At 40.3% G+C, this 22,840-nt stretch overlaps 1 protein-coding gene across 1 annotated transcript in view; it reads left to right on the top strand.

The window, feature by feature from the left end:
* prkdc (protein kinase, DNA-activated, catalytic subunit) overlaps positions 1-22,840 on the top strand; it is a 185,578-nt gene that overhangs the window by 82,527 nt on the left and 80,211 nt on the right. The window contains exons 39-49 of the mRNA XM_078397370.1: positions 1,196-1,363; positions 3,693-3,820; positions 5,962-6,169; positions 6,390-6,568; positions 7,510-7,678; positions 13,709-13,774; positions 14,304-14,376; positions 16,731-16,879; positions 18,775-18,915; positions 21,301-21,420; positions 21,862-22,005. Of these exons, the coding sequence (XP_078253496.1) occupies positions 1,196-1,363; positions 3,693-3,820; positions 5,962-6,169; positions 6,390-6,568; positions 7,510-7,678; positions 13,709-13,774; positions 14,304-14,376; positions 16,731-16,879; positions 18,775-18,915; positions 21,301-21,420; positions 21,862-22,005 (1,545 nt within the window). The remainder of the gene's footprint in view (positions 1-1,195; positions 1,364-3,692; positions 3,821-5,961; positions 6,170-6,389; positions 6,569-7,509; positions 7,679-13,708; positions 13,775-14,303; positions 14,377-16,730; positions 16,880-18,774; positions 18,916-21,300; positions 21,421-21,861; positions 22,006-22,840) is intronic.

Raw genomic sequence — 22,840 nt, 5'->3', positions numbered from 1 at the left:
TAGATTTCAGACTAACTTTGAATGAGTTATGGGATTGAATTATTTATGAAAGTAGAAAGAATTACTAATTTACAGAAACTGAACATGTTGAAAGCTATAGGAGGGGCAAAAGAGCTCTTTCTGAGAGGAACTGCAGATGCTGAAATCTTGAGGAAAATACAGTGTTGGAGGAACTCAGCAAGCCAGCCAGTATCTATTGAGGGAGATAGATCCATCAGTCTGTTTCCTCTCTGCAATTTTGTTTAGCCAGGGAATTATTCATCATGGAAACAGGCCCTTCTGCCCAACTCATCCAAGCTGACCAAGATGTCTTTCTGAGCTGGTCCTATTTGCCTGTGATCGGTTCAAATTCTTCCTATCATGTATCATTCCTACTACTATGTTTGGACCCTAAATTCTGCCTATCATAGTCTTGTCTGAATAAATGTTTTTAAAGTGTTGTATTCCTACATGGCGCTACAGGAAAACTAAACTATGCGTAAATCCAAAAATCAAGATCCATCCTTTTGTTGGTTTATTTATTTATTTGCTTACGGTTCCAGCATCTGCAGTGTCTAGTGTCTCCATTTTACTGTTCCTCTGTGAAATCGCCTCAAAGTATGCCTACTTTGAAGAAGTTCTCCTCTTTCCCACCATCATTCTGAAGAAGGGTCCTGATCCAAAACTTCATCTGTCTGCCTCTCCCCACAGCTGCTGCCTGGCCTGCTGAGTTCCTGCAGCATTGTTTTTTGCTGAGAGTTATATCTGAGTTCAATACGATTGTTTGTGGAAAGGAATATTGTCAGTTAGTCTTATTTCAACATTGATCAGGTGACAGATTTGATCCTGACCCTGGGTACTATCCCGTGGAGTTTGCCTATTCTTCCTGTGACTGTATGGGTTTAACCCAGGTTCTCTGGTTTCCTCCCACATCCCAAAGGCTTTCTAGCTTCTGCAAACTGCCCATAATGTCTGTTGGATGTTGCAAGAATCAAGGGGAGTTGATGGGCATTTGTGAGAGAAAAGGTTTCCAGAGAGTAAGTGTGGAACCATGATTAATGGGGATGTTCTGACAGCCACCATAGACCCAATGGACAGAATAGCCTCCTCTGTTATGATAAATTATTGTCCAGTTTACTGCACTATTAAAGTTGTGAGGTTTGCCTATGGAATTTAAGTCAAATTTTCTGAAATGTATTTTCTTTTATTTTTGCAGACCCAGGCTGTGATTATACTTCCATTTTTTACTCAACTTCCAGAGGAAAATCTTGCGTTGCTTCGAAACGCCCTTGATCAGTTTGTAGCTGCCCATTTTCCAATGAAATCAGATGAATTTCCAAAGGGTACATTGAAATATAACAACTACATTGACTGTGTCAAAAAAGTAAGTGCAGTTTTGACAGGATAAATGGAGTGCTTATATTTTCTTCTAAAATGAGAGTAATAAATAAGTGATTGAATTGAGAGGAAGTAAATTATCACTTTCCTTGTTCTCAATTGGAACGATAATTTCAGTGTTTAGGAGAATCTGATAATTTGAGAAACAATTGCAATGCAGTGTTTATGAAAGAATCTACATAACAGAAGTAATGGTTCATTTATTTGGCAACAATTATTAGTTTCAAGAATGATTCCAGTGGATTTAGAATGTGATGCGAAGTGAATATATTTGTGTTTTTTATTACTGGAGTACTTGGCATTCAAAGGTAGGCTGCTTTTCTTTTTCCTCTTCTGTGTGCATTAATAAAATTACACGGCATCATTTCTTAGAATAAATGGATTCTGAATCTATCGCAATTTTTGAATGAATGAATACTTTATTGTCACATATGACAAGTCACAGTGAAATTTCTTGCTTGCATAACCAAGGTATGCAAATAGCCGCTGACAAAGTTACAAAGTATACACAGTATCCTTGCCAGGTCACCCTTTGTTCCGCCGGCGGCTCCGACCTCATCGCCTTCACTGCATGCTGGGGGGTGTACCACTAATTTTTGTGCTGGTATGTTTTCTTTAAACTTAATGCCTTCTTCTTTGGTTAGCCATAGTTTATTCAACCTTTCCTTAGAATCTCTCCTCGTTACCAGAAAATATTTTTGCTGAGCGTCATGAATTACCTCCATAAATGTCTGCTGCTGATTAGTGTCTCTTCTGCTAATCTACTTTAGTCCATTTACAGCCATTCTATTTTTCCATTGTAATTCCCTTTATGTACATTTTATGTAACGTAACTTTATCTCTTTCAAAATGTATTCTGAATACAATTATACTCTGATCATTTCTTCCTATGGGATAGTTTCATACCGAGGTTATTTATTAAGCTTGTGTAAGAAGGAACTGCAGATGTTGGTTTAAACCATAGACCCAAAAAGCTGGAGTAACTCAGCGGGACAGGCAGAATCTCTGGAAAGAAGGAATGGGTGATGTTTCAGGTCGAGACCCGACCCGAAACGTACCCATTCCTTCTCTCCAGAGATGCTGCCTGTCCCGCTGAGTTACTCCAGCTTTTTGTGCCTATTTGTTAAACCTGCCTTATTATCCATTTACCAGATCCAAAGTTGATTGAAACCTTTTTGGCTTTGTAATGCATTCGACCATAGAACATGGTACAGCACAAAAACAGACCTTTTTATCCAGGATGTCAGTCTAAACTAATCCCATCTGCATGCACATGATCTATACCCCTCCATTCCCTATCTGTTCATGTGCCTGTCTAAATGCCTCTTAAACGTTTCAATCGTTTCTGCATCTATCACCTTCCCTTGGCAGTTCCAGACACCCATCACTCTATGTGTGGAAAAACTTGCCTCGCATATCTCCTTTAAACCTTTCCCCTCTCACCTTAAATCTATGCTCTCTAATATTTGTCATTTCTATCCTGGGAAAAAGACTCTCGACTATTTACCCTATCGGTGCCTACAGCAATTTTTTTTTTCTATCAGGTTCCCCTTAAGCCTTCAACGCTCCAGAGAAAACAATCTCAAATTGTCCAACCTCTCCTTATTGCTAGCACTCACCAATCCAGGCAACATCCTGGCGAAACCCTTTTTCATCCTCTCCAAAGCCTCCTGTATGCGGCAACTAGAACTGCACACAATACTCCAAATGTGACCTAAGCAATGTATTGTACAACTGCACCTTGACTTGCCAATTTTTATAGTCAATTCCCCAATGATGATGGTAACTCTGCATGCTATTCTTACATGCTATTTTCAAGAATCTATAGACACACTCTAAAATCCCTTTCTACATCAATGCACCTCAGGATCCTGCTATTTGCTGTATACTCTCCTTGTACATTTGACCTCACGAAGTGTAACACCTCACACTTGTCCGTGTTAAATTTCAATCTGCAATTTCTCCGCCCACATTTCCGAATAATCTATATCCTACCAAATCCTTTCTCAATCAATCTATCAAATCACCATGGATCCCATGTGCCTTAATCTTCTGGATCAGCCTACCATGAGGGGCATTGTTGTATGCTTTACTGAGGTCCATCTATATAACATCTACCATACCCTACCCTCATCAATCGTCTTCATCATCTCCTCAAAAAGCTCAATCAAGCTGACTACGGCTGCATAACAACATGTTTTATTTTACATCTTTACCAGTTGTGTTAGTTGCAATGTACTTGCTATCAAATGTTGTATTGAAGTTGCTGTGTTTATTATTTTATTCCAATTGATGTTTTACCTTGTATATTTCAGCTACTGGATGCTTTGGAGTTATCTCAGAGTCCATTATTATTCAAACTTCTGACTGCTGTTCTGTGTCGTGACAGCAGACATGTTATGGAGGAAACATTTCAGACCTGCTTTCAAAATATAGCAAAACGGTATACACCACATTGAAAACAGTGTGCATGTAAAAAAAATAATAAGATTTGTGATTTTTGTTCCATTCAGGTTGTGCCTGCAAAAAAATCTGATGCCTCTTTGCTTTTAGTTTATAGTTACAGCTTCCATATTACATTTGTTATGCCAGAGAGAGCTTAGATATGTGACTAAATATATTTGTGCTTAGTCTGCAGCTTCAGTTCAATCAGGAAGTGCAAAGTAATGGAAAGAATGTTTGATCGAAAGTAAGGAGTGCAGGAATTAGATTTTTAAACATGAACAGGCATCTTTTTGTCAGTTTTATCACCCTGCATAGGTGTACTCTGCTGTACAGCTGTAGCCAAGCGGGTAAAAGAGTATCTGATTCTTAGTGAAGAAAGACACAAAGTGCTGGAGTAACTCAGAGGGTCAGGCAGCATCTCTGGAGAACATGGAAAGGTTGACTTTTCAGCACAAGATCTTCAGACCTGATCTGATTCTTAGTATTGCATTTGTTGAACGGATGGACTAGGGTTATGAAACATTAAAACAAAAAAAATCTGGAATAATATTGCAGGTCAGGCAACGCTCGTGACGAGGAACAAAGTTAATCTTTTAGATCAATGGCCTTTCATCAGAATGGAATATTCACCACTGTACTTTACATACATCTACTTTTGAGACCTTTTTTTTAATGTATTTGGCTTGTAGTCTGTCAAAAGAAAAGTGTGGTCAGATTGAACATTTTTCTTAAGCCAATTGCAGTGTTTTTCATAATTTAAGCAGAGGCGGTGGATGAAGTGTGAGAAAGCTGAGCATTCTGTGCCGAAGCAATTTGCTTGTAGAATCCAGACTCATTCCTTTGACCCCCCCACTCCTCCTCCCTCACTCTGCTCCATCCGCCTAAAACTCAATCCGTATTCATGAACAGCTGCACATAATGATAGTGGTTCAGTGCTACATCTGATGAAACTCCTGGATTCCACTCCTTGCTTAATTTTAATATCTCAATTTTTCAACTAGTAGTAAATTTGTACTTTTCTGGTAATACACAAAATTCTATTTTTCCTGGGGGGGGGGGGGGAAGCACCCTCCAGTCTTCGATAATTGTGTTTTTGTACACCAACCAAGGTTAGTCTTTCCTTCGAAAATAACTGCAGATGCTGGTACAAATCGATTTATTCACAAAATGCTGGAGTAACTCAGCAGGTCAGGCAGCATCTCGGGAGAGAAGGAATGGGTGACGTTTCGGGTCGAGACCCTTCTTCAGACTGATCAGATCAGTCTGAAGAAGGGTCTCGACCCGAAACGTCACCCATTCCTTCTAACCCGAGATGCTGCCTGACCTGCTGAGTTACTCCAGCATTTTGTGAATAAATAGTCTTTCCTTCCATCTTTGCCGAGTCTCCATAAACTGAATGACTGTGGTGATGAGATTCTGAGCTCATCATGGGTCGATTATTGAAAATATTGATGTTTAATAGTTTTAAGGTTTCCTAATAGAGTGGCATCCTACTGAATAATTTGAATATATTTTATTAGTCTATTACATAGAAACATAGAAAATAGGTGCAGAAGGAGGCCATTTGGCCCTTCGAGTCAACACCGCCATCCATTGTGATCATGGCTGATCATCTACAATCAGTAACTTGTGCCTGCCTTCTCCCCATATCCCTTGATTCCACTAGCCCCTAGAGCTCTATCTAACTCTTTTAAATTCATCCAGTGAATTTGCCTCCACTGCCTTCTGTGGCAGAGAATTCCACAAATTCACAACTCTCTGGGTGAAAAAGTTTTTCTTTTCACCTCAGTTTTAAATGGGATCCCCTTTATTCTTAGACTGTGTCTCCTGGTTGTGGACTCCCCCAACCTTGAACATTTTTCCTGCATCTAACTTGTCTAGTCCTTTTATGATTTTATACGTCTCTATAAGATCCCCTCTCATCCTTCTAAACTCCAGTGAATCCAAGCCTAGTCTTTCCAATCTCTCCTCATCTGACAGCCCCTCCATCCCAGGAATTAACCTCGTGAACCTACACTGCACCACCTCAATAGCAAGGACGTCCTTGCTTAATTTTAATATCTCCATTTTTGCTTTGTTTGATTGAATCTTTGGAGAATTTTAACTTGCACTGATAAGTCTTTCATTTATCTGCCTCAGAGGTACTTGTGCAAAGCAGGTGGCCCTGCTAGAAGCTGCATATGAGATGTTCGGAAATGAAGAAATGCTTCCCAATACAACAAGGCATTTTGTTGTGGATCGTTCTCTTCTTACCCTTATTTCTCACTGCAGTTCGGATGCTTTAAGGGAGTTTTTCTGCAAAATTGTGAAGGATGCCATGGGATTTGCACAATCTAGATTCATAAAGGTAATACTGAATTTGCTTACTTTTATCACACAGTTTTTATGAAACATATGAATTTATCAAGCATAGTTTATGTTTTTAGTATGCTGTAAATTTTTCTGCCTGTGGTGTAGATGTCTAATATTTTCTCATAAAATTCAACTTTGCGGACAAAATATTGAAGTTTTTGATTTAGTGTTTTCCAACTGACTTTTGAATTTTTAATAAATGTTGTTTCTTGCAGATGAATGAGTCCTCTTTTGACAACCAGTTGACAAAGAAAATTGGTTGTTTCAAGCTGTTTGAAGTCATGTATGCACGCTTGTCAAAGATTGATGTCTATTCAGAGGAGTCAAGAATAATCCAAGCTTTCCATTCGTCAGACACCATAGAAGGCAACAAGCTTACAAAGCTTTTACTAAAGTAAGTTTTTTGTCATCACTAGAGCAGAAACCAAGTGTTTGAAAGCTCTTGAAGTTCCCTTTGTTCATATGCATTGTTTGAAGATAATGGTTGTAGTTGCAGTCACTTCAACACAAAGGTCCATGCAGGTATTTATCAATGATCCCCTATTTGTTAATCATTCACATACAGCCTTCTATCCCTTGGCTTCATACAAATGTCACAGGACAGATATCATCGACAAGCTATGGTTACAAGCAACTGTAGATGCTGATTTACAAAAAAAGACACAAAGTGCTGGAGTAACTCAGCAGGTCAGGCAGCATCCCTGAATAGGTGAGATTTTAGGCTATGATCTTAACGATTGGAAGGCAGACTTAAGGGCCTGTCCCACTTAGGCGATTTTTTAGGCGACAGCCGATGACTGTCAAAGTCGTAGCAGATCGCCAAAATTTTATTTTACCCGATGACAATGACCACGACAATGCCGAGTCAGGTCGAGATTACAGTGTCTTCGGAAACATCGCAAAATTCTCACACTCTCAATGCTTCTCCGGCGTCCTAATTTTTGCTGAAATCACTGACAAGTCGGAAGTACTTGAGAGTTTTCAACTATAACATCTTGTATGGGTTATTTAAAAACCAAGCATCACTGTAACAAGGCATAAACTGGATTTACTTCCAGGTTACAAATAGCTGTATTAAATTTTTTTTTTTTTAAAGTGGTTAAGTGGATTTTTGTGAAAAGTGTGTGGGCATTCTATGAAAATGTACGGGAGATGCATTTCAGTATTATTAAGGCATAAGTAGTATTTACAAAATTCATATGAACATAATCATCGTATTATGACACTTAAACGTAAAAACACCCCTTGCTTGGAATTGCATATCGATAACTATTTTGCAGAAATCGTGTGCTATTCATGTACAAATGACAGGAATATCTTCCCTTCTGTCTCAAGGTCCTGCCATGATGCAGTTACGGAAAACATGGCTGGAGAATCTCAGCTCTTGGAGAAGAGGAGACAGTACCATTGTGCAGCTTATAACTGCATTATTTCAATTCTTTGCTGCATTTTTACAGAGGCTAAATTTTATCAAGGATTTCTTTTCAGTGAAAAACCAGAGAAGGTAAGATGCTAAATCCAGTTCTTCATGCAATTAAGGCAGTACCTCATTGCGTTCCTTTTCTGATGCTAGTTGTGTTAATGCATTTGTTAACTCAAAATGGCCTCCATTTCCTTAGTAGTGCTTGGCGTCATTAATTTCCAAAGTCGGGAAACTGAAAGACATGCATTTCTTTGTTACTTCCCACAGGGTCAGTACATTATTGATGGGGAATTGGTAGAATCTTAAAATTGTACTCTGCTGTTATTTATTTACCGTTTGACGGGTATTATTGAATGAGCTTTCATGGTGCTTTCAGGCAGTACAATGCACATGATTGTAATCTTTATAAATAGTCATAGTGTCATATAGCATGGAAGTGGGCCCTTCGGCCCAGCTTGCCTTTGCCGACCAAGGTACCCCATCGACAATAGTCCTATGTGCCTGCGTTTGCCCTATTTCCCTCCAAACCTTTCCTATCCATGTACCTGTCCATATGTCTTAGAATTGTACAGCCTTAAAACAGGCCCTTTAACCACACTAATTCCATTTGCCCTTTAGGTCTGTGTCCTGCTATTCTTTCATATCCAAAAATATGGCTAAATGTCTTTTTAAACATTGTAATTATGTCTGCCTTAACCATCTTCTCTGGCGGCTCCACCTTATCCAGTGTTTTTTTGTGAGCTGGTATGCACCAGTATACGTATGGTATATACCAGCACATGTAAAAATTTGATTTGATTTAAATAAGTTTTTCAAATATTTAGAATTCTTAAAATTACAAAAAGATTATTAATCTTTAAAATATAACATTTATTAATTAAATTAGGCACTCAGGTCCTTAAATAACTTAAGCAGCTTATAGGTCAACACCAACATCTATAGCAGCAACAGCAAGGAATTTTATGAGTACTCGCAACTTTTTTGTCTATAAAAACCACTGACTGTACACCTCGTCATCTTGTAAACCTCTATAAGGTCACCTCTCTTCCTCCCATGTTAAAGCAAGTGTAAACCCATCTTATCCAATCTTTCCTTGTAGCTTCAGCCTTTCATTCCAGGCAACATCCTATCGAGTCTCTTCCACATTCTTTCTAAAGGGCCTGTCCCAGTTACGCGATTTTTAAGGCGACTGCGGCGACTGTCAAAGTCGTAGCAGATCGCCAAAATTCTTTTTACCCTACGAAAATGTCTACAACAATGACCACGACAATGCCGAGTCAGGTCGATACAAGTAACTTTTTTTGTGAAACTAGCACCTGGCTAAGAGATTACAGCGTCTTCGGAAACCGCGAAATTAAAGTGCGCTTACCTGACTGTCAAACTGTCGCCTCCAATCTACCTGTCAAATGTCCTGACGGTAAATAAATTGTTTAAACAAAATTATCTTCTGGTATCTTCAAATGCCTTTTTAAAATTTTAGTATTACGTGCTTCTAAATGCATCTGCGACAAGGGATTTTCAGTGAACCTCCAGCAGAACCAATGCGTTCCCGTGGGAGACTTGGAATGTGGTTTTAGCGTGACGTCCGGGACTTTTCCGAAAGACGGCGAGAACCCGACTGCCAATACTGTTGTCCCCACTGTCTTTGTATCAGCCTCCCCGGTATCAACATCTTTTACTTATCCAGTCCCGCTGAAAATCCCACAGCCACTCTTCCTCCCACTGCTGGGAGATCCGAAGCTGAAAAGCGGGAGGTACATTCCAACGCCCCCTTCCTGATATATCAGGTTATTATTGGGGCCCTCGCTCTGATGTTGTTGGTCGCGGTTGCGGTGATAATTATCAGAGAGCGCTGTTACATAGGTGCCCGTAAAACGGGAAACAATGGACTTCGAATAGAACCCAAAAGTGTCAGTGTCAGTGTGTGGAGTTGGGGACAGAGCGACTCAAGGAATGATACTGATCAGGCTATTGAATCTGGCAACAAATATCAAAGTGCACTATCCTACCATGTTAATTAATCTTAAACCACAGAACCATTTAGCCCTGATACACTCTCTCTCACACACACACACATACACACTCTATTCATTGGAATAGAGATATTATATGCAACATCCTTTTCTTTTTGATGTTTAAGCGGTGGAGGAATTGGGTTCTTAAAATGACAGGAAAGGATGTCTCAAAATGTCTCTTGAGGTTATTCCACTGTCCCGCGCTTCCTTGTAACCTGCTGCAGTCAGGTCGAAGAAAATAGACACTAAAAAGCTGGAGTAACTCAGCGGGACAGGCAGCATTTCTGGAGAGCAGGAATGGGTGACGTTTGGGGTCGAGACCTTTTCTTCAGACTGAGAGTCAGGGGAGAGGGGAAACGAGAGATCCCTGGATAGAAACATAGAAAATAGGTGCAGGAGTAGGCCATTCGGCCCTTCGAGCCTGCACCGCCATTCAATATGATCATGGCTGATCATCCAACTCAGTATCCCGTACCTGCCTTCTCTCCATACCCCCTGACCCCTTTAGCCACAAGGGCCACATCTACTCCCTCTTAAATATAGCCAATGAACTGGTTTGCGCTGCCCCCAGACACTAGGGCAGAGCACATCTCACCATTGTCTTCTCCAGGGTTGCGACATCGCCTTGTTCACACCGAGTATGTGCGCTTGTCCTCAGTACCGGCGACAACCTACCACACCTGGGGACAGCATGCGACAGCGCCCGCAATAAGCTACGATACTTGGTGACTAGCCAGCTGTCCCCAAAAAATTTAGAACATTTTGATTTTTCAGAGATGAGCCGAGATCTGCTACGACTCATTGGATACTGCTCACGATCATGCCCGCGACACCCCGGCAAATGTGCAGCGACAGCCTAGTCGCCTTAAAATCGCCTAACTGGGATAGGCCCTTAATGCTACTACATCGTTCCTGTAATGTGGTAATCAGAACTGTACTTCAAGTGCGGCCTAACCAATGTTTTGTGCAGCTGCAACATGAAATCCCGACTCTTTAACTCATTGCCTCAGTCTATGAAGGCAAGAATGGCAAATTATTCTTTACTGCCCTCTCAAACTTTTGTTGTCGTTTACAGGGAACAATGCACTTGTACCCCAAGGTTTCTCTGTGCATCAACACTCCTGACATTTACTGTAGATGTCCTGCTAGTATTTGACATTTCAAAATGTAATACCTTGCACATAACTGGATTAAATTCTACAATCCAACGCATAATTTGTACAATTATATTTAGAAACATTTACAGGTTTTGTACGGGTAGAGTGTTCCTGTAACAAGCATGTTAATTTACTGAGTTAATTTACTCAGTGATAATAAGATAGAGTCTTGACTAGAGAAAGACTACAAGGTTGTGATGTGAATATTCCTGTGGTGATCTCAGATATGATGGGCTTACGTTAGGGGTAGTGGCTCGTGTTTCTACGAAAGACATTTGTGAATCAGACAAGATTTTGCAACAATCCAGTTTTACATGGTCTATATTGAACCCAACCGTTAATTGCAAATTTATGTGAAAAACTCCTCAGCTGCTGTGGAGGGGTTCAAATGTCAAACCCTGTGGATTACTAACACAGTAATCAGATCCATACAATTCTTGTCTCCATGTTGCTAGTGGTGAAATCAACACAAAATTACTTAGAAATTGAATAACTATTCAAGTGAAGGATTGCAGTCTTAAATTGTCACTATTCCAGCCTCCATTAAAATTGGTGGGTGGGCTGGATTCTTGCAAACCTCTATTTTTGTGCATATTGTGTATATTGTGCATGTACTTACTTGTATATGCACATACTTGGCCAATAAACTTATTCATTCATTCCCTCTATTGAAAATCTGCAAATTTTTCCCTCTATTGAAAATGATAAAACAAAACAATGAACTAGTTTTACCACACGTCCAACGAACTAGTTATTATCACACGTCCAACAATATAGTGAAAAGCTTTTATTTGTGTGCTTGTTTGCGTGCTATCCAGACAGAAAAAATCTCTTGGCTATTCTGATCACTGTAAACTGGTAGAGCACTTCTGGCTGAGAAGGGAATGGTATTTCATTCCAAAGAGGAAGAAAGATTCTAAGGGGAGTAAGAGCCAACTGTGGCTGACAAGGGAAGTCAAGGACAGTATAAAAATAAAGGAGAAGAAGTATAACATAGCAAAGATGAGCAGGAAGCCAGAGGATTGCGACTCTTTTAAAGAGCAACAGAAGATAACTAAAAAGGCAGTACGGGGGAGAAAAGATGAGGTACGAAGGTAAGCTAGCCAAGAATATAAAGGAGGATAGTAAAAGCTTCTTTAGGTGCGTGAAGAGGAAAAAAATAGTTAAGACAAATGTAGGTCTCTTCAAGACAGACGCAGGTGAATTTATTATGGGGAACAAGGAAATGGCAGACGAGTTGAACAGGTACTTTGGATCTGTCTTCACTAAGGAAGACACCAACAATCTCCCAGATGTACTAGTGGACAGAGGTCGTAGGGTGATGGAGGAACTGAAGGAAATTCACATTAGGCAGAAAATGGTGTTGGGTGTAGACTAATGGGACTGAAGGCTGATAAATCCCCAGGGCCTCATGGTCTGCATCCCAGAGTACTTAAGGAAGTGGCTCTAGAAATCGTGGACGCATTGGTGATCATTTTCCAATGAAAGGAGGGAGAGAGAAAACGGGAAATTACAGACCAGTTAGCCTGACATCAGTGGTGGGGAAGATGCTGGAGTCAATTATAAAAGAAGAAATTGCAGAACATTTGGATAGCAGTAACAGGATCGTTCCGAGTCAGCATGGGTTTACGAAGGGGAAATCATGCTTGACTAATCTTCTGGAATTATTTGAGGATGTAACTAGGAAAATGGACAAGGAAGAGCCAGTGGATGTAGTGTACCTGGACTTTCAGAAAGCCTTTGATAAGGTCCCACATAGGAGATTAGTGGGCAAGATTAGAGCACATGATATTGGGGGTAGGGTACTGACATGGATAGAAAATTGGTTGGCTGACAGGAAACAAAGAGTAGGGATTAAAGGGTCCCTTTCAGAATGGCAGGCAGTGATTAGTGGGGTACCGCAAGGCTCGGTGCTGGGACCGCAGCTATTTACAATATACATTAATGACTTAGATAAAGGGATTAAAAGTAACATTAGCAAATTTGCGGATGACCCAAAGCTGGGTGGCAGTGTGAACTGTGAGGAGGATGCTATGAGGATGCAGGGTGACTTGGACAGGTTGTGTGAGTGGGCAGATGCATGGCTGATGCAGTTTAATGTGGATAAATGTGAGGTTATCCACTTTGGTGGTAAGAACAGGAAGGCAGATTATCTGAATGGTATCACGTTAGGAAATGGGGAAGTACAGAGAGATCTGGGTGTCCTTGTTCATCAGTCACTTAAAGTTAGCATGCAGGTACAGCAGGCAGTGAAGAAAGCTAATGGCATGTTGGCCTTTATGACAAGAGGAGTTGAGTATAGGAGAAAAGGGGTCCTTCTGCAGTTGTACAGGGCCCTAGTGAGACCGCACCTGGAGTACTGTGTGCAGTTTTGGTCTCCAAATTTGAGGGATATACTTGCTATTGAGGGAGTGCAGCGTAGGTTCACTAGGTTAATTCCCGGAATGGCGGGACTTTCGTATGTTGAAAGACTGGAGGGACTAGGCTTGTATATTGTGGAATTTAGAAGGATGAGAGGGAATCTTATTGAAACATATGATTATTAAGGGATTGGACATGTTAGAGGCAGGAAACATGTTCCCAATGTTGGGGGAGTCCAGAACCAGGGGCCACAATTTAAGAATAAGGGGTCGGCCATTAGAACAGAGATGAGAAAAAAAAAATCAATCAGAGAGTTGTAAATCTGTGGAATTCTCTGCCTCAGAAGGCAGTGGAGGCCAATTCTCTGGATGCTTTCAAGAGAGAGCTAGATAGAGCTCTTAAAGATAGTGGAGTCAGGGGATATGGGGAGAAGGCAGGAACGGGGTACTGACTGTGAATGATCAGCCATGATCACATTGAATGACGGTGCTGGCTCAAAGGGCCGAATGGCCTACTCCTGCACCTATTGTCTATTTCTTGCTGCCAGGACCTTTTCTCAATTCGTTTTTCTTTTGCAGAATATCTTCATCTTTGAAAATTTGGTAGACATTCAACGTACCTACAATTTTCCTGTGGAGATTGAAGTAAGTCTAGACTATTATGTGACAGGTTGTGTAGGTCTTGATAGATGGTATAATTTCTGTCAATATCACCACCGGGCAGCCTGTTGATTTCAAAGGTTTCAAAGGTCTTTTATTGTCACATGTACCAATTAAGGTACAGTGATATTGCAATTTACCGTACAGCCATACGAAAAAAAATGATTTAATATATGAGAAAATGAAGATCTGGAAACCAAAAAGAGTATAAACGAAAATACAAATAAAACTTAAAAAGGCATTCAAAGAGAATCAAGATGTTCAAGTTTGGCAAGGCATAATTATAAATCCAAAGTTCTTTTTCTGGACTTTCCATGCAGCAAACACACTTGTAAGGTAGTAGATCTAAAAATACAACTGACAAAGTGCAATGTCACAGAGTCTTACAGCGTTGAAATAGGCCCTTTGGCCACATCGGCCAACATGTCCCATCTACACTAGTCCCACCTGCCTGCGTGTGTAGTAGGGAATAATATGGAAATATCCTAAACCTTTTTAAAACGTTCTGCTTCAGGTACCAGTGGAGAAGAAAAAAAGGTATTTTACAATTCGCAAAGAAGCTCGAGATACAACGGATGGAGATTCAGGTTTGCATGAACTTTTGTATAAAATCTGAATTTTAGGTAAATTTGAATGGGGTTTATTAATACAATCGTCATGACCATGATGATATTGATCAAGCACATGCACAGGACTGACAGCAAAAGCTGAAGATGATACGAGATCAGCACCTCATTTCTATAGTACCCAATATGATAACTGAGGTTGAAAATTGCTATTTTGGGTTCTGGCTATGAACTCGGTTCTCAAAACCTAACCCCATAAACGCTTTAAATCACAATCTGCCAGCTGCAAAAAAACATTATGTTTCATTTTTTATTTCATATAATGAAACAAAAAATTAGAAGGTAAAGACTCTTTCTGAGTTCCCGTGAGCTTTACACATTCATTGAAATATATACCTGAAGCAACAGTTCTTTAGTGAGTTTCCTGACACATGAGAGTGATAGGAAGAGGAAGGCATGCCAGTGGATCTGGATGAAGTCAATAGAATGGGAGGAGGAGGAATGTGTGGAGAATTAACAACAGCATTGTATAATAGAATTAAATGGCCATTTTTCTGTTATATGTCAGATGCAAACAACATCTCAGGATTCATTGATATGGCAGCAGGAGGAATTAGGGTTGCTAAAGCACTTCATAAGGTCATAAGTGATAGGAGCAGTATTAGGCCATTCGGTCCGTCAAGTCTACTCCGCCATTCAATCACGACTGATCTATCTCCCCCTCCTAACCCCATTCTCTTGCCTTCTGCTCATAACCCTGACACCCGTACTAATCAAGAATCTATCTCTGCCGTAAAAATATCCATTGACTTTGCCTCCACGGCCTTCTGTGGCAAAGAATTCCACAGATTCACCATCCTCTGATTAAATAAGGTCCTCCTCATCTCCTTCCTAAAGGAGCGTCCTTTTTTTCTGAGGCTATGATCTCTGGTCCTAGACTGTCCTACTCGTGGAAACATCCTCTCCACATCCACTCTATCCAAGCTTTTCACTATTCGGTATATTTCAATGAGGTTACCCCTCATCCTTCTAAACTCCAGCGAGTACAGGCCCAGTGCCACCAAACGCTCATCATATGTTAACCCACTCATTCGTGGAATCATTCTTGCAAACCTCCTCTGGACCCTCTCCAGAGCCAGCACATCCTTTCTCAGATATGGTGCCCAAAACTGCTCACAATACTCCAAATGTGGCCTGACCAGCACCTTATAGAGCCTCAGCATTACATCCCTGTTTTTGTATTCTAGTCCTCTTGAAATAAGTGCTAGCATTGCCTTTAGCTTTCTTATTACCGTTTCGACTTGCAAATTAACCTTTTGGGAATCCTGCACCAGCATTCCCAAGTTCTTTTGCACCTCCGATTTCTGGATTCTCTCCCCATTTAGAAAATAGTCTATGCCTTTATTCCTACTACCAAAATGCATGACCACACCTTGCTGCCCACTTTTCTGCCCACTCTCCCAACCTGTCCAAGTCCTTCTGCAGAGTCCCTGCTTTCTCAACACCACCTGCCCCTCCACCTATTTTCGTATTATCACTTGCCATACCAACATAGATTATCGTTACAGTGTTCAATGCATTGCAGTCGAGAAGCTTTTCAGGATGTATAAACTGAAATAAATGCACACAAGGACAACTCTGTAAACTATCAATGCAGAGAGTTGTGGAAGTGTCTTAGAGAGGAAGGGACCAGACACATATGTTAATGTGTGGCTAGGTGGATAAATGTTGGGAATATAGGACAGTTTGGCCCACAGTTTCTGTGCCAAACATGATGCCAAGACCAAAGATAGACACAAAGTGGTGGAGTAAATCAGCAGGTCAGGCAGCATCTCTGGAAAAAAAAGATGCCGCCTGACCCACTGAGTTACTCCAGCACTTTGTGTTTATCTTTGGTATAAACTAGCATCCGCAGTTCTTTGTTTCTTGTGTTTTACTTAAATAGGAGCAGAAGTTGCCTTAGGTCCTTCAAGTTATTTAACACGATCAGAATGAAGAAGGGGCTTTTGGCTTGTCTCTGAGTCCGTGATCGGGAGCTTGGAGGTGCCCTGTGTAAGCAGCAGAAGCAATAGATCATCTCACAGTCTATTACCTGTCCCCATCTCAGGCACCACCTGCCCCATCTATGGAAAGGGCTGTGCTTTATAGTGGCCTCATCAGCCATCTTAGAATCCACCAAAGCAGTGGAAACAAGCCATCCTTGATCCTGGAGGACTGCTTTAGAAACAGAAAATCGCTAGCAATTTCTGATTTTATTTCAGCTTTTCATCCATCGATGTTGAGCATGACAGGTGGTACTGTCAATAAAGTAACACTCACCGTTCTTGGATTTGTCTAACCCCAGCCTATTGTTGATGACCCTTCTCTTTATTCAGATGAACCCCACTATTTGTCCTCCCAGTCATACATGGTCGACAGTAGTCTCAGTGAAGAAATGAGTCAGTTTGACTTCTCTACTGGCGTTCAGAGCTTCTCTTACAACTCTCAAGATCCCACGATGCCTGCAGGTCGAACCAGGAGAAAGGTAGTAATCATCACTGGTGTAAATTGTCAGAACTTTAACCTTACTGATATTTAAGATACTTTTTAACAAATTTACTTCATCAGATAGAATGAACTAATCTGCCTATCATCCTTTGTGATATAATTTAATAGTTAAGTACAGTATAGGGGTTTGTTGTGTCTTTTAAAATGTTCACATTTGCTGTTTTGATGGTAAGCAATCTTCACAGTGTAATGGTTTCCACAACGACTTTCATTTGATACTGCAGCAACTGAAATCTGTTAGCCTTGTCAAATTTTTGCTGAAATTGGCCCACATCTGCCTCATTTCCAGCTTTCTCTCCCCCACTACAATCAGTCTGAAGGGTCCAGACCTAAAACGTTGCCTATTCTTGTCCTCCAGAGACGCTGCCTGACTCGCTGAGTTACTCAAGCGCTTTGTGTTGTAAGCCAATGTACAAAGGGTTTCATGTGCAGGGTCATTTATGCTCATTGTGTGGTCTGACGAGGGAGTGCAGATCTTAAAGTAACTTTGTGTCCCAAGAAACTCTGTATTTATAGATATGTCTCAATTTATGGAGGTCAATTGTGAAATGGTCCCAGTTTCTTCACTCTATTATTATAATTTGGGAGAAGCTACTATGAATAAGTAAATTCATTATAAGAACTAATTTATATTTGCTGGCAGAACTGCATAGCCTGTGAAGGAATTATATTTGTGGGTGAATTTAAATTGTATGAGAACTGTACTTGTTTATTATTGTCATGTGTACTGACATATAGTGAAAAGCTTTGCTTTGCGCATTAGCCCAATCAGGTCAAATAATACCGTACATAAATACAATTGTCATACTCAAGTACAATTGGTAGAGAAAAGGAGAAGATACAGAGCGAGGAATATAGTTCTCAGCATTGTAGCACACTAGTTCTATAGACAAAATCCAATGTCTAATTGGGTAGAGTTGAATCGGTCAGTATCGTAGCTTATGGAAGGAGCGTTCAGAAGCCTGATAACAGAGGGGAAGAAGCTGTTCTCCTGTGTGGTGGCATGTGCTTTCAAGCTTTTGTACCTTTTGCTCAACTGGAGCAAGTAGAAAAATGAATGACACGTCTTTGATTATGTTGGTGGGGAGTCTGGTCTGTGTGATGAACTGGGCTATGTGATTGAACATTGCAAATTCTTGTTATCTTGGACAGAGCTGTTCCCTTACCAAGCTGTGATGCAACCTGATAGTATACTTTCGATGTAGAAGCAAGGATCTGCAGATCGATTTATTCACAAAATACTGGAGTAACTCAGCAGGTCAGGCAGCATCTCGGGAGAGAAGGAATGGGTGACGTTTCGGGTCGAGACCCTTCTGCAGATGCTGGTTAAGACACAATTTGCTGGAGTAACTGCGGGTCAGCGTCTCTGGAAAACATGGATTAAGTGACATTTGGACTCTTCTTCGCACTGAAGAAGGCGCTCAACCCAAAAAGTCACCTATCCATGTTCCCCAGAGATGCTGGCTCACCCTGACCTGCTGAGCTACTCCAGCACTTTGTGTCTTTTTGTGTATGCTTTCTATGGTGCATCTGTAAAAGTTTGTAAGAGTCTTTGGAGATGTGCCGAATTCTCTCAGTCTCCTAAGGAACTGCATTCTTGGCTGTCAATGTGCTTCAATGTGATTGGTCCATGACAAATCGTTGATAATATTAATGCCAGGGAACTTGAAATTCTCATTTCCATTTCTGCGCCATTTATGCTGATTGGGGAGTGTACTCCACCATGTATCGTGATTTTAGGTGTTGTCAGAAAAGATCAGAGTAGAAAACTTTACAGTTAAAATTGTAACCTAAGGTTACACAGTACAAATATCTAAAATAAGATAATCATTTTTTCGATTAAAACCACAGCTTCTGTATGTTTACTTGCAGGACTGGACAGAATCAGGTGTTGTACAGAGTAATATCGTGGAACTTGAGATGGATGAGATGAACCAGCATGAATGTATGGCAACCATAACTGCTTTGATCAATCACATGCAGAAAGCTAACATCACACCTAAACCTGAAGAGGTTTGGAAACATCTTTTAACATGAATAATTTATTGAATTCTATGAAAACCATTAACTCCTGAAAGTAATGGTTCAGATGAGGTTACTAACATATTGCATTATATGTCCAAATTTTCAAACAGGACTTAAATAAAGAATACAAAACTCACATCCACACCAAAGCATATCAAAGCCAATTAATTAGTTTCAGAGTGTAGTCACAGTTGACAAGCATGGCTGCCAGGTTATGAACAATAGGGTTCTGGATGTAATTGAGATGATAAATCATATCAGGTTCCATTCCATAATCATAATCATACCTTATTAGCCAAGTATGTTTTGTAACATATGCGGAATTTGATTTGGCAATAAAATTTACCAATAAAAAGCAACAAAACACTCAAAATACATTTTAACATAAACATTCACCAGTGACTCCTCCACATTCCTCACTGTGATGGAAGGCAAAAAAAAGTTTAATCTCTTCCCTTCTTTGGCTTCCCACGGTCGGGAGCCTCAAGCCTTCCATTGATGGAGCGATCTTGGCAATTGGGCCCTCCACATCAGGGCGATCAAGCTCCCGCATCGGGGGGATCTCAGTTCCCCCGCGCCGGGCGATCTGACCCCAGGTCGGGGCTGGTCGAACCTCCTGCGACTTTGTACCTTCCCGACATCAGTCTCTACCCAAGACTGCAAGCTCCTCGATGTTGAAATCCACAGGCCGTGGTTGGAGACTAGATCCCAGGCAACGGATCGCAGTTCACGACTTGGTAAGTCCACGGCCCCGCGGTGGGGCTCAAAGTCAGTCTTGAGCAAGGCCGCTAGCTCCGTGATGTTAGGCCACAAAGCGACCGGAGATACGATCCGGAAAGAAATCACATCTTGGCAAGGTAAGAGATTGGAAAAAGTTTCCCCTGACCCCCTCCCCCACCCCCCATGTAAAACAAACCGGAGAACATTAACACATACTTTTTAAAACACACTAAAAACAACAAAAAAGACGAAAAGACAGCCAGACAGCCAGTTGGCGAGGCTGCCATCGCTGATGGAGCCACCCGGGCGTGAAGGGCTGAATGTGCCAATTCTCCACCCCACTCGTCAGTGTGCAGCCGTGACCTGTATCTAGCACACCTTGTCAACCATTAACAGCAAGCAAGGAGAGTCAAACAATTTTAGGTCCACCTTACTCACCATCATCCCTTTGGTGCTAATGGAAGAAGTTTCATTGAAATCGGTGTTATATTTTTAAAGTTATTCACATTTTAAAGTTTAAATCTATCTTCTAGGGAGGGAGGGAGCGGGGTGGAGGGAGGGAGTGGGTTGGAGGGGGGCAGGAGGGAGGATAAGGGGGTTGGAGGGAGGGGGTGGGGAGGGAGGAGGGAGTGGGGGAGGAGAGAGTGCTGCACTAATGCAGTAGAGGTTTGGGCCCAACGGGTCCACTTGTTCTAGTAGTTTAAAATTGCCTTGGATATTCAGAGATACAAAACTATTAAAATTGCTGTAAATAATTTTAAAGTATAATTACTGCTTTAGAAGATAAAGTACTTTAAAGTACTAAATAATTGTAGACAAAGTAAAATATAAATAATCAAACATATCTTTACTTAGTAATCTCGAGGTTGAACATCCTCAACCTTTTAAGAGTGAAGTCTATCATGCTACACCAGATCTGGCTGGTGTCGGATCTGAGATGATTCTCGGTGCAGTGTTGAACTGTTGCCAAAGTTGGTAACCTCAGACTTTCTTTACATTGATTGAATAATGCGGAAAAGGCTTCTGAACAACACCAAAAAATATTTTGTCCCCTCAATTTAGGTTTGGAGTTTGGAGATACAGTGTGGAAATAGGCCCGTCTGCTCACCAAGTCCACATTGGCCATTGATCATCTGGACACTAGTTCTATGTTATTCCATTTTTGCATCATATATACTAGGGGCAATTTACAGAAGCCAATTAACTTACAAACCTGTATGTCTGTGGGGTTTGGGAGGAAACCCACGCAGTCACAGGGAGAACGTACAAATTCCGCACAGACAGCACCCATATCGAACGCGAGTCTCTGGTGCTGTGATAAAGGATAAGTTATCCTGTGCAAGATAAGTACACAAATCCTCAATTTAATATCTTTTGTGAGAGATGATGTCTATGATTTTATCAGAATGTCAAGGTAGGTTTTGTGTTCAAATTCCTGAATCTATGACTCTCCGACTCCGGTGCAAGCAGTCTGTCAATGAAGCAAAGCTGCCACAATTCAAAAATTAGATAAATTATAATTTTATTTTGGATTTCCAGCATCTGCAGTTTTATGCTTTTCAGAACTTAAAATTCTGTGGATAGGTAAAAACAAATAATTTATATTCCTGGATTTATCACAAAGTTAATTTTTTTGCAATCTTTTCTCTACAGAATAAAGCCCCACATGAGCTTCCACCTTGGATGAAATTTCTACATGGAAAATTGGGAAATCCTGCAACGGCATTAAATGTCCGACTCTTCATTGCAAAGCTCATCGTTAACTCAGAGGAGGTCCTACATTTCTTTGTTCTTATTTCTCCATAAAATTCCCTGATGATCCTGAGGTTAACTTTTCTGCTTTATGTTTTGACCTTTTGAATGGGCAAGTTATTTCCAAATAGTTGCCACAATCGATCTGCAAATGGATATCTGGTCAATTTATCCTTGAGGATCCTTCCTTGTCCCTCCCCAAAGCAGGCTGCCTTTAATTTGAAATATTCCTTGATTATCAGAATGATATCTAAGATGTACAATGATTTTATTTTTGTTGTAATTTTAGAGAATGCTCCTAAAAGCATGAGTAATACACCAAAATGTTCTGCTGTTTAATTTCTAATGAGATCTAGGAAATCAACCATTAATTTTACTAATCCTACCAATTGTAGCTTTGGCCTGAAAGAGTTCTTTTAAATCCTTTTGTGTTAATGTCAATGAAATCTGATTGCTTTTTAGATTTTCCAGCCATATGCACAGGAATGGTTGGGGCCTACGCTTCAGTTAGTGGTTTCTGGTAATAATGGAGGTGCTGGCATTCACTATATGGTGGTAGAAATCGTGGTTACCATTCTGTCTTGGACAAGTGTGGCTACCCCAAAGGTACAGAAATATCTTTCATTGATCTGTTTCATAAGCTTAGTGCCAAGAAAGCGAAACGTGTGGGTATCAACATTTATGACACATTGCCACTTAATGTGTAATTACGTTAAATTTCTTTTCAATTACAAGATGAAGCAATAATTTCCTTCACTGTGTACAGAGCCATACTTGGTTTCTGTTCATTCTTGTGAATATATATTTTTTTCTGTGTGAAATAGTGATTTCTGGTAGAGTAATGCCTATTTAATTTGTACTCCTTTAAATTCTTGCATTTTGAATGGGGTGAATTTAAGAATTGTTTATTACATTTATGATGGTGGCTTTAACACAAGATTCTTACTAAAAATGCAAAATGAGTACTTAGAAATAAAGTTGTGACACAAAGGTAATTAATACATGGAATGCTCTAATACATACATGCGAGTCTCTTAGAGAAAAGAATTGGATAAATATTGAAAAAGGAAAAGTATAATAGTTGTCAAGGGGAAGACACATTAGTGCGAGTAGAATGGATGATTCCTTTCCAGTTAAAGAAATACCACTTGCAAAGGCTTGAGCTGAAATGCTTTATCCAGTGTTATAATTCTTATTAAATTATAATTCTTATTATAAAATTGTGTGAAAGCTTATCACAGTTTGTAATGTGCAGTAACTATGACTATTGTTAAATGTTAAACACAAGATAAGTTTGTCGCCTATTTATATATATATATAGTATAACTATTATCTTCCTTTGTGGTTCTTTACAATAAATAGTGCCTGCATTGATTAATACCACACTAGAATTTTAGAAATGTGGATAGGTGACATTTTGGGTTGGAACTCTTGTTCAGAT

Source organism: Rhinoraja longicauda, chromosome 4, assembly GCF_053455715.1.
Source record: "Rhinoraja longicauda isolate Sanriku21f chromosome 4, sRhiLon1.1, whole genome shotgun sequence".
NCBI classification, from domain to species: domain Eukaryota; kingdom Metazoa; phylum Chordata; class Chondrichthyes; order Rajiformes; family Arhynchobatidae; genus Rhinoraja; species Rhinoraja longicauda.
The sequence above is the reverse complement of the archived record's forward strand: the minus strand, read 5'-3'. Positions and strand labels throughout refer to the sequence as shown.